The 11,139-nt window shown below is 46.4% G+C and overlaps 1 protein-coding gene across 2 annotated transcripts; it reads right to left on the bottom strand.

Moving 5' to 3' along the window:
- Nucleotides 1–227: 227 nt before the first annotated feature.
- Nucleotides 228–2,883, bottom strand: FKBP11 (FKBP prolyl isomerase 11). 2 transcript variants are annotated; one of them, XM_056798344.1, is made up of 6 exons: nt 2,602–2,883; nt 2,350–2,415; nt 1,935–2,022; nt 1,606–1,639; nt 1,294–1,364; nt 228–461 (listed from the first exon to the last, which is right to left on the bottom strand). In XM_056798344.1, exons 1-6 carry the CDS (start codon nt 2,740–2,742, stop codon nt 244–246), a joined length of 618 nt encoding a protein of 205 aa, XP_056654322.1. In that variant the 5' UTR covers nt 2,743–2,883; the 3' UTR covers nt 228–243. The 2 variants fall into 2 exon arrangements, with proteins under 2 accessions (XP_056654322.1, XP_056654324.1); XM_056798346.1 differs by lacking the exons at nt 2,350–2,415; nt 2,602–2,883 and having other exon boundaries at nt 1,606–1,678.
- Between the last annotated feature and the right edge of the window lie 8,256 nt (nt 2,884–11,139).

The raw sequence follows: 11,139 nt of genomic DNA, 5'->3' as shown, positions 1-11,139 counted from the left end.
CCCCCAAGCAACGTACGGAGGATCCTGGGGAGCCACTAGGCGCCCTGTACCTTCTGGTTCCAGCTTTTTAATGGGAAAAGCCACGGTTGAGTTCGGGATGGAAAATGAGAAGAAGAGTAAGTGATGGGGAAGGAGTGCTCACATGCCTCCTCCTCCCCAAGGCCTGACTCTGAATCACTGCCCACTCTCATCCCCCTTACAAAAGCAGCCCGGAAGGAACAAGTGAATAAAAGGGAAGAGCTTTTATTTCTTTTTGCTCTTGTTTTTCTTCTCCTCTCTAAGCTTCTTCTTAGAGATCTTGGGGCTGCTGGCTTTGCTGTACAGGTAGTAGCCAATGAGACCCAGCAGGGCTGGTACCAGACACATGCCCAGAAGAGGAAAGAGAGTTTTCACCAGCTTTTGCCAGTAGCTGGCTCGTACCAAGGCGATCAGTTCCACCTCAAACTGCAGCACTGCATCCCCTGGGGAGGCAGATAGGATTGTAGGGTCAGTCACTAAACCCTCAGAACCTGAAAGGAAGACGGGGGCCACCGCGAAGCCAAGCAAGCGAGGCAAGGAAAACGTGAACGGTTTTGCTCATCGTCCCTAAGTCTAGGCCAGCGGAAGAAATGACAGGCTGTCTGCAGAAACTGGTGGTGCTAAGAGGAGAAACGGCCCCCTTCCGGACCGCCTGGAAGGCTAGCTCGGGGCCAGGGAGCTCAAAACTGGGCGTTTGTCAGGTTCCCCTCCAAGCACCGTCAAATGGGTGGCATCATTGGCACCCCTGAAAGTGGCTAGAAAGGAATGACTTGAGCACATCCCACATGGACGCTAGAATCCTGGAGACTTCCTAGGAACGTCGGGATTCAGAATAGAAGGGAAAAGGCTAAGGAGGATGTCGGGGCCGAGAAGAGACATGGTGGTTTAGCAACCAAAGAGAGGGCTCGGGAGGAGCTGAGGAGAGTAAGAGATGCTCCAAGACAGGCGGAGCACAAATCAGTGAGGCTGGAGAACAAGTCCAAGGGAAGGCGAGGACCTCGCAAAGCAAGAGTTTAAAAACGAAGGTCCACGCCGTGGTTTTGAGGATCATTTCTAGCCGCCTGCCCGTGTCCTGAGGCTGTTTGGGAGAGAAAAGTGGCCGATGGGAAAAGAAACTTGGAAACTCGGGCTGAGCAGGCTGGCGGCCCTGCCGAAAGCTCCCAGAGGCCAAGCCAAGGAGAGGTGAAAAGCAGAGGCCCCAGGCATGGCCCCCCAAGAACCCAGCAGCCGCAGCACGCAGGAACTCTGAATTGGGAGGGAGGCCGGCGTGGTTACCTGGGATGGAGGGGGGGAATCCACGTTTTCCATAGGCCAAGTGAGGGGGAATGATGGCTCTCCGCTTCTCTCTAGGGGAGGGAACAGGGGTCAAAGCGGGCTGAAGTCCTGCTCCCTAACCAGAAGGACTCCACCAGAGCGGACAGCTCCCCCGGGGCTCTCTCATGAAACACTTGGGAAGAAAGGGAGACATCTGCGGGCCCCTGGGTGCCTCCCCACTCAATGACTGCAATGGCTGTCTTCATTTGAGGGTTCAGGAACAGAAGAACAGACGGTCCTGGGGACCCTCCCCCCGAACCCCCAAAGACTCACCCCACACACATGTCCAGCAGACTCTGCTCCAGGCCTTAGCAATGGCAGGAAAACAACCAGGGAAAAGACAGGACTGAATGGACAGGGAAGTGGGGTCAAAGATTCTCCCACTCCTTTCCGCTCCCTCAGTGACAGCCCCTTCGGCTGGGCAGGCTCCTTCCTCACAAGACCCGGAGGAAGCCCATTCCAGAAGCGGTTCTTCTGGGTGGGACACCCCCCCCCCGTTTGTTCCCAGACTTGGGGGGAGGCCCAAGGCCGGACGGAATCCCGGGGCACCTCAGCAGAAGGGGACTAGACACAAGCGGGGGCCAAACCCCAATCCCGCATACCTGGGATGACCTGCTTCTGGCCGAGCTCGATGACCAAGGGATCCCGGGACAGGGACGTGTCAACTATGCGTCCGTCTTCGAGGCTGCCCTGGGAGAGAAGCCTTCGTCAGCCCCCCCGGGATGCACCCCCCATGCCTTGGCCGAAAGGCACCTGACCCCCTGGGAGGCGGCAGCCCCGGGCTCATTCTGCCAAGCCAATGGAGGGCAGACGGGAAGCCCGTACAAGGCTCACCCTCCTCCTCACTACGCCCCCCCCCCCACCCGAGGCCCCGGGGTGGGAGGGCCCTTCCCGCCACGTGCGCCAGGAGGGCCGGGAGGGGTCGGCTCCCACTCCCCGCACCCCCTCGCCACGTGTCCCAGCCAAAGCTGACGTGTTTCTGTGGGGCCCCACTCCCAAGCCCGACTGGCCCCTCACCGTGTAGTGAATGTGCAGCGTATCTCCGAAGGCAGCCAGCTCGCGACAGGCCTCCGGGGGCTCGACCTACGAAGGAGGACGGGAGGCAAAGCTTGGGGGGGCCGGGGAGGAGGGGAAGCCCGGAGCTCCTTCCCTCCTCCCCCGGGAATCCAGGGAGCCCCGAGCCCCGCCTCCCCCACCCCCTTCCCGAGTTGGATTTGGAGGAGGAGGGGCCCGGAGTACAGGCGCGGGGGGACTCGGGCCCCTTCTCACCAGGGTCTCCAGTTGGAGAGTCCGGACGGAACTTTCGGTTTCATCCCCAGGCTCAGCGAGGCTTCCTGAGCTTCCCAGCAGCAGCAGAAGTAGCAGCAGCAGCGGGGGCGGGGGCTGGAGCAGGAGGAACGTGGGGGCCATGGCGGGACGTGGTGCGTGGGCACGCGTGGGCACTGGGTCGCGCGGCCAGGGGGGGCGGCAACGCAGAAGAGCTGAGAGCCCTGGGAGCCCCAGCCAAGCAGGACGGGATGGGGCGGGGCGGGCTCCTCCTCCGGCACCCCTCCCTGGGCCCAGCCCCGCCTCCCTCCCCGCCTGGAGAAGGCAAGGGGGAGGTCCTTCTCACCCAACCCCCCTCTCAGCAAAAAAAAAAAAAAAGAGAGAGAGAGAGAGAGAGAGAGAAAGAGACAGAGAGAGAGAGAGAGAGAGAGAGAGAGAGAGAGAGAGAAAGAAAAAAGAAAAGAAACACAAGAATTAAAAACAAAACAAAGAAACCAGCCGCTAGAGATCTTGGTGGCCTCTGGACCCCCGCCTAAGCCAGGTTTGTTGGGGAGGGGGGAGGGTTCCATGAAAAGTACCGCTCAGTCCAGCAGCCCACAGTTTCTGGGCCATTTCTATGCTCTCTTCTCCTTAAAGAATTCATTGGGAAGCGTGGAGGTCAGTTTCCATTTAGGATTGGGTTGAATGGAAGCCTGGCTCCTCCTACCTGGTTGGTACCCAGCAACTGGCCAGGGACTTGAGGATGTTCTGGAGCAAAAACACTGGAGGAAATGGCCCCAGGGCAGCTCTGAGAATCTTCCTCCAGCGCCGTCTTTTCTCACACTACTTCCCTCTTCCCCCTTCTCATCACTCTCAGAGAAACAGTATTTGAGAGTTGGAAGGGACCTTTGGCCCAACTCATAACCAAAATGAATATACCCAACAAGTGGCTGTCCAAACGATGCTGAGGGAGAATCCATTGCATACCGAGGCAGGTCAGCTCCCTTCTGTAGATTATTAGGATTACAAATAAAATTTTCCCATATATTAATATAAACAATTTGATCTTATGGAAGACCTTAAAGAAGAAAATTTCAATAAAAACAAATTTTTTTCTTTCCCCTCTATTTACCTTTTCATGTTTCTCTTGATTTTTGTATTTGGATATCAAAGTTTCGGCTTAGTTCTGGTCTTTTCCTTTACAAATACTTGGAAATCTTCTATTTTGTTGAATGCCCATACTTTCCCCTGGAAGTATATAGTCAGTTTTGATGGGTAGGTGATCCTTGGTTGAAGACCCAATTCTCTTGCCTTTCTGAATATCATATTCAAAGCCTTTTGGTTCTTTAGTGTGGAAACTGCCAGATCTCGTGTGATCCTGATTGATGCTCCTTGATATCTGAATTGTCTCTTTTTGGCTTCTTGTAAAATTTTTTCCTTAGCTTGGAAGCTCTTAAATTTGGCAATTACAGTCCTACGGGTTGTCTTTTTAGGATTTAGTGTAGAGAGTGTTCTATAAACTCTTTCAGTGTCTATTTTTCCCTCTTGTTCAAGAACATTGGGGCAGTTTTCTTGGATAATTTCTTGTTTGATGTCAATATCACTGTTTATTTCTGGATTTTCAGGTAGACCAATGATTCTCAAATTGTCTCTTCTAGACCTTTGTTCTTGGTCAGTCATCTTCTCAGTGAGATATTTCATGTTCCCTTCTATTTTGTCAATCTTTTGATTTTGCTTTATTAATTCTTGCTGTTTTGTAAGATCACTGGCTTCTAATTGCCCAATTCTGGTCTTTAAAGACTGGTTTTCTGCTATAATCTTTTAATTTTCCTTTTTGGTTTGGTCTATCCTGCTTTTCATGGCTTCCAGCTGTTTAATTTTGGTCTCTAATTTATTTATCATTTTATTTGATTTCTGGGCTTCTTTCTCCAATTGGGAGTTCCTGTCTTTTCACCTGTTATTTTCTTTTTGAATTATTTCCCACTTTTCTTGCCAGTGTTCTTCCATCTTTTTGATAAGCTCCAATTTAAACTCTTCAAGAGCTTATAGCCAATTTCCTTTTTTTTTTTGGAAGGTTTGGATGCATTTATTTGTAAATCCTCTTCTGCTATTTCCTCTGTAGTCTGGATTTTTCCTCCATAAAAAATTATCCAGGGTCAATGCCACCTTGTTTTTCTTGGTGTTGGGAAGTTGTTTTTCCTGGGTGTTTTTTTGCCAGCACTATGATGGTTTTTCCTTCCCTTTCCAGTCAGAAATCTGAGTGAGGAGGGCAGGTTCCCTGTGTATGGGGCTAAGGAGTGAGGTTTTTGCCCAAGGCCACCTCTTGAGTCTCTGGAGCTTCTGTTTGCAGCCCTTCTCTGTGCAATCACCTCACCCAAGGTCTGTGCTCTTCAACCTGTTGGGGTCTCAACTCTAGCTACTGCTCTCAGGGGCAGGTCTTTGGTGGTCTTAGTCAGCTGCCAAGGACCTATAGGTGCCTCATACTCATTGATTCTAGCTCACTGGCTCTGAATCTAGCGCACTGGCTCCATAGGTGGGGTGGGGGAGGGTAGATCAGCTCACATTTTGGTGGAAGCTATTTCACCTCCTTATAGTGTGGGAAAGCCCCAATCCCATGTACCTTCAATTCTATGCTCTCCTCTGGAGTCCCTTCATTCATATGAATTTGGGTCTTTTTTCTGTCTTTTGAGGTAATCTATATAGGTAGGCACTGAGAGGTAGATTCCTGCATCTAAACTGCAGCCATGTTTACCCAGATGCCCCCCTTTTGTAGATTATTAGGAAGGTTTCCATGACACAAATTTGTTTCTTTGAAACTTCAACCCATTGCTTCTAGTTCTGCCTTCTGCGGTCAAAGAGATCATAGTCCTTCCATATCACAGTCCCTCAAATATTTGAAGATAGTCATCATGTTCTCCCTGAGCCTTTTCTTCCCCAGGCTAAACATTCCCAGTTCCTTCAGCTAATCTTTATCTTAGTTGGCTTTCCTCAAAGCTATTTAATATTCAGCTCTACAGCTTATCTTTTTAAAACTGTGATGCCCAGAACTGAATAAAATATTCCAGATGTGGTCTGCTAGAGGTACAGTACTGTCACCTCTCCAATTTTGGATGGTAGGGCTTCCTCAATACAGCCAAAGTCTACGTTGGGGCTTTTTTGTTTTGTTGGTTACATCACAATATTGATTCACATTGAACTCCTAGTCCAATAAAATGCTTAGATCTTTTTCAAACTGCCTCCCACATCCTGTACTTGGAAGTTGTGTTTTTAAACTCAGATGTAAGACTTTGCATGTGTTCTTGTGAAATTTAGTCTTCTTGTGAAATTTAGTCTTATTTGAGTAGTCTCCAAAGTGGAGTGCTTCCATCCCTTATGGTGTATGAGATTGTCTATTGGTGTGCAAGCCAACCAAAGGGAAGGTGGGTCAAATCTAACCTTTCTGATGATAGCCAACTGAAAGGCACTACAACAAATGCACCTTTCCTTCACCAACTAACATTTAGTCTTCCCCAATTGTGCTTCCTTCCACTCTTGGCAGCATGAAAAGTATGTGTGTATGAGGCATGGAGAGAGGGGGAGAGAAAGTGGGAGAGATGGTGATACAGACTGGGAAAGAAGAAAGGGAAACAAGTAGAGGAAGGGAGAGAGAGAGAAAGAGAGAGAGGGAGAGTGAGTGAGAGTGAAAGTAAGTAAGCTTCTTAAGGATGGGGCTGTCTTACTTTTACATTTAAAAATGGCTTGTTGAACCAAATTGAAATGAGATAGAGGCTGGGGTGAAAGCTTCATGAAAGAAACAGAAAATCATAGATTTAAAACTGAAAGGAATATTAGAAGGCATTTAGTACCAATCCTTTCATTTTTATAGACAAGGAAACTGAGGCCAAAAGAGGTCATACTTGAACTAGACTTTGAAGAACAATCACAGAGATGGGAGCTTGGGCAGAAGGTATTAATGCTATCTATCTACTTCAACTCCCATCATTCTAGTCTAACTAAATTGTCAACACATTTTTTATTAGGTTTTCCTTCATTTCTGGGTTCCATTCCTTTTTCAAGTGCATTGAAATAGTGTTCATTATTTTCCCTAGCTTAAAAATTTGCTTTAAAATTCTGTTTTGAGAAGCTAGAGAGAGTTGTGGGTAGTATATATTATGAGGCAATTTTTTTTTTTGGTGGAAGAATTTGGAATATACTTACCAGATATTTTCATCTTTCTAAAAATGATATATTCTAGAATTTTTCCAAAAGAGTAAACCTTTTCTGAAAGTCAACAATAAACATTTGCTATGTATCTGTGTACAGGGCACCAGGATAGGTAACTGTGGTAGGTAGGCATGGGGATACAGAAAGGTATATGACATGATCATTTAAAAAATATATTATCTTCCCCTCCCTGACCCAAACTAGAAAGTGAGATCTTTGAGAGTAGGGACTATTTCAGATTTTCTTTTTGTATCCCCAGCATTTAGCAAAGTGCTTTGTCATTAGTATAGACTTCGTAAATTTTGTTACTGTTGTCAGTTGGGGTTTTCTTGGCAAAGATACTGCAGTGGTTTGCCATTTCCTTCTCCTGATCATTTTACAGATGAGGAACTAAGGCAACACAGCAAGTAAGTATCCGAGTCTAGATTTGAACTTAGGAAGAGAAGTCTTCTTGACTAGGTTTGGCACTTTATTGCACCATCTAGCTGCCCTAGACATTATAAATGTATGTATGCATGTCTTCATTCATTCATTCATTCATTCATAGCACTTCAAAATCTGACCCCAAGCAACTTTCTAGTCTTACTTCCCTTAATCTACATTATAACTAAACTGAACTACCTGCTGTTTTCTGAGCTTTATATACCCAGTATCTGAAAAGAACATCGCCAAATCCCTTCCGTCCTTCAAGGAGAAAGGTGAATGTTGCCACTCTGTATAGGAAAACCAAAAAAAAAAAAAATCAGATAGGTCTCCAGCCCTAAGAGGGAGATTCCTGGAGTTAAAATCTTTGATGGATAAAATCTCTGTTCACTCTTTTTGAGATAGTTCAACAGCTAATTATCCCTATTCTTGTTCAGGGATTTCAATATCTATCAGCAGGGGGCAGCAGGAGCCCACAGATGAAACCAATATAGATACAATCATAACAATACTAAGATTAGGAGTGGGTGGATGCCTGATAAGTCTTTATTGCACCCTGGAAAGAGAGGGAATGGTTGTATTCCAGTCGCTCTGGAAATGAATCTGAGCCCATTCTGGTTAGGGTTTCAGCTCCTAGTATACCCTCCTTCCCCCTTCTCCCCATCATCCCCCCCAGGGTATCACCCACTCCTAGAGAGTATTCTCAGGAACAGGATTCCTTCTCCTATGAAGGAAAGAAACCTTGTCCTTCCCTGTAACTTTCTATAATCTTCCTACAGGATTGTAGTAATTTTCTCAGCTTGGCCAAAGCAGTTTTATATAGTTCAGACTTTAAAGATCATCTCCAAGCCCTTCATTTTACAGATGAGAAAAACTGGTCTATTTTGAGGGACAGATTTCTATATTCTCATATCTCAAATTTTCCTCCATCTGTCTTCTCTCTTTCCCCACTTCAATCAATCAACCAACAAGTATGAGGGAAAAAGAAGGGTTAACTTGTCACAGATCACACAGGTTGGACTAGACAAATTTCAAGTCCTCTTTCATCTTCAGAATTCTGATTGTCCTAGGCCTGAGCGACTGCAGGTAGAGACAGATATTATACCTGTCCTGTAATTATCTCTGCCTTTTCCATTGAGAACTCAGGAAGGGGCTGGAATCTAGAAGTTCCAATTCTCTAAAATAGCCCCCTATCCCTTAGCTAAAGGACTTTAAATCTTAGCCTAACCCCAGAGTGGGTGCGTAATGATCAATTTAATGGTGCCAAACATATGGCCAATCTCAGTCCTTGCTTAACCAAGAACCTGTCCAAAAAATAGCTTAACAAAAAAAAAAAACCCAAATCCATATCTTCCATCTTAGAATCAATATTGTGTATTGACAAAAGAGCAGTGAGGGCTAGGCAACAAGGCCAAATTTGAACTCCTGACTCCAGGCCTGGCACTCTATCCATTGAGCCACTGAAGTTCCCCCACCTCCACCCCAATGGCTCTTAATTGGGATAGATCATATTGGTCTATTCTGAGGGACAGATTTCTATATTCTCATACATCTCAACTTTTCCTCCATCTGTCTTCTCTCCTTTCCCACTTCAATCAATCAACCAATCAATCAACCAACAAGTATTTATTCAGCTCTTCTTACTATGTGCCAGGCACTATGCTAGGTGTTGGAGTTACAAGTACAAAGAATGAAACAATCCCTACTCAAAAGGAGCTTACATTCTAACGAGGGAGACAAGTACATATAAAAATATATACAGCATGAACATAAAGTTAATATATTTTGTTGTTCAGTCTTTCCAGTTGTGTCTGACTCTTCATGACCCCGTATGGGGTTTTCTTGGCAAAGATCCTGGAGTGGTTTCTTCTCCAGTTCATTTTACAGATGAGGAAAACCAAGACAAACAGAATTAAGTGCCCGAGTCCAGATTTGAACTCAGGAAGATGAGTCTTCCTGACTTCAGGCCCAGTACTCTGTCTACTGTGCCACGTAGCTGAATTCAAGATAATCTGGAAGAGAGGGCACTAATGATTGTGGGGCATCAGAAAAGATTTTATGCAAAAGATGGTGCATGAGCATTAAAGGGAAGAGAGACAGTATGACTTAGGAAGGAGGTGCATTCCAGGTATATGAGATGGCCAGGGCACAGGCATAAAGAATGAAATGCCTTTGTAAAAAATAAAAAAATACAGAAGGCAATTTGGCTGGATCAGAGTGAGGGTGTAATGTCCAAGAAGGCTAGAAAGATAGATGGGGACCCTGTAGTATAGGGCTTTATAAGTTAAATGGAGAATTTTATATTTTATCCTAAAGGAAGCCACTGGAGTTGGCCGAGTAGGAGAGTCACAGGGTCAGATCTGTACTAAGGGAAAATGGCCAGCGGTGTGTAGGATGGCCCAGAACAGGGAGAAACTTGAGGAAAGGAATCCAACTAGATTGGAACAGTCCCAGATTTTTACCTGGCTCTTTCTTCTTTTAAGGTCTCCCCATGGCTCATGATCTATCATGAGCATTCTTCAAGGCTTGCTTCTAGGGAGCATCTACTTTTCTTCCTTATCTCAATATGCTTGCCTCTTCTATTTCCATAACGGTGGCCCTTCCCTTTCTTTCTACCCCAGGATTATCTTTCTCATGATAGGGAAAGAGACAGTCATTGAAAGACACCTTTGCAGATTACCTTTCCAACATGATCCGCTGGAGTCTAATGGGGCCTAACAGGCCTGATTAGATTCAAACCTCATTCCTTCCCTCTCGTTAGCAGAGTGAGAAGAATACTCTGCCTCCACCTCCTCCCATCCTCTTCACAAATGAGCAAATACCATCACTAATAGTACTTGCTTCCCAAAGTTGTGGGGAGGATAGGAGGTATTTGTGAAGTACCGAGCACAAAGGCACGTATAACTGTTATTACTCGGTGTGACATCCACCTCATTCAAGGTTAAAAGACTCCACCACCAGCTAGGGAAGGAACTCGCCACTAGTATTCACAAGCTCTCCAGCCCATTCGGGTTCCCTGAGTATCTGAAAGGCTAGAGGACACCCCAGTCCTGGGCCCTCCTGACCCGAGCGTAGGTGTCCATTAAACCCTTGGCACAGTGCTAGGCATAGGTAGTAGACTCAATTGCGCGGCCTATTCTCGTAGGGTTGCAAACTGGAAAGTTTCACTCACGAGTCTAGACCCGCACAACCCACACTTGACATACACACCTCTCTGCCCTCATTCCTCAGGAAATGGAGGACTCTACAGAAGGGAAGTGGGGACACAGAGAATTAGTAATCCCAGGTTGAAACTGGAGACACGATGAGGCTTTCGTGACCATCTGGACGATTCCACTGGCTCACTAACAAGTTTTCCGGCCTCTGCTCTTTCCCCATTCCCATTCATCTTCTAAACCTCCTTATGTATACGTGGATGTCTGCTCAAAAATCCCCAACAGTTCCGTGTTGCCCGCCAAGTAATGTTCAAACGTCCTTTCTTAGTACTTAAAGGTCCTCCCCAATTTGGTAACAATCCTAGCCATATCAACTAGTACTCCCCACTATGCATTCTATGCTTCAATCTAGACTACTTTCTAGATCATTTACATACCCCATACATGACCTCCTCTTGACCTTTAAGCATGCATTCTTGTATGCCTGGAACATCTTCCCATCTTCTGACTGTTGGCATATACCCATCCTCCAAAACTCAGTTAAAATGCCACATTCCTCCAGGAAGCCTTCCCTGATCCTTCAAACAAGGACTGACCTGCGAACTTCCCACAGCATTTTGTTTTGCACCTCTCCATGTGCATATTGTGTATTCTAATTTTTTTCTTATCCAGATAGGTGCTATGAATCATCTAGGATTATCTAAGCCTTCTGTCTCTACTCCAGGGTATAATAAATGTTTAAATGAAAAATGAAGTAAGGGGCTGGAGGGTCCACCTAGCA

Source organism: Monodelphis domestica, chromosome 5 (assembly GCF_027887165.1).
Source record: "Monodelphis domestica isolate mMonDom1 chromosome 5, mMonDom1.pri, whole genome shotgun sequence".
Classification (NCBI taxonomy): domain Eukaryota; kingdom Metazoa; phylum Chordata; class Mammalia; order Didelphimorphia; family Didelphidae; genus Monodelphis; species Monodelphis domestica.
The sequence above is the reverse complement of the archived record's forward strand: the minus strand, read 5'-3'. Positions and strand labels throughout refer to the sequence as shown.

Coding starts and splice junctions, on each gene's coding strand:
- FKBP11 (XM_056798344.1), bottom strand. CDS start 2,742: ATGGCCCCCACGTTCCTCCTGCTCCAGCCCCCGCCCCCGCTGCTGCTG. Junction 2,416..2,601: donor CTCTCCAACTGGAGACCCTG/GTGAGAAGGGGC, acceptor CCTCCTTCGTAG/GTCGAGCCCCCGGAGGCCTG. Junction 2,023..2,349: donor CGCTGCACATTCACTACACG/GTGAGGGGCCAG, acceptor CTTCTCTCCCAG/GGCAGCCTCGAAGACGGACG.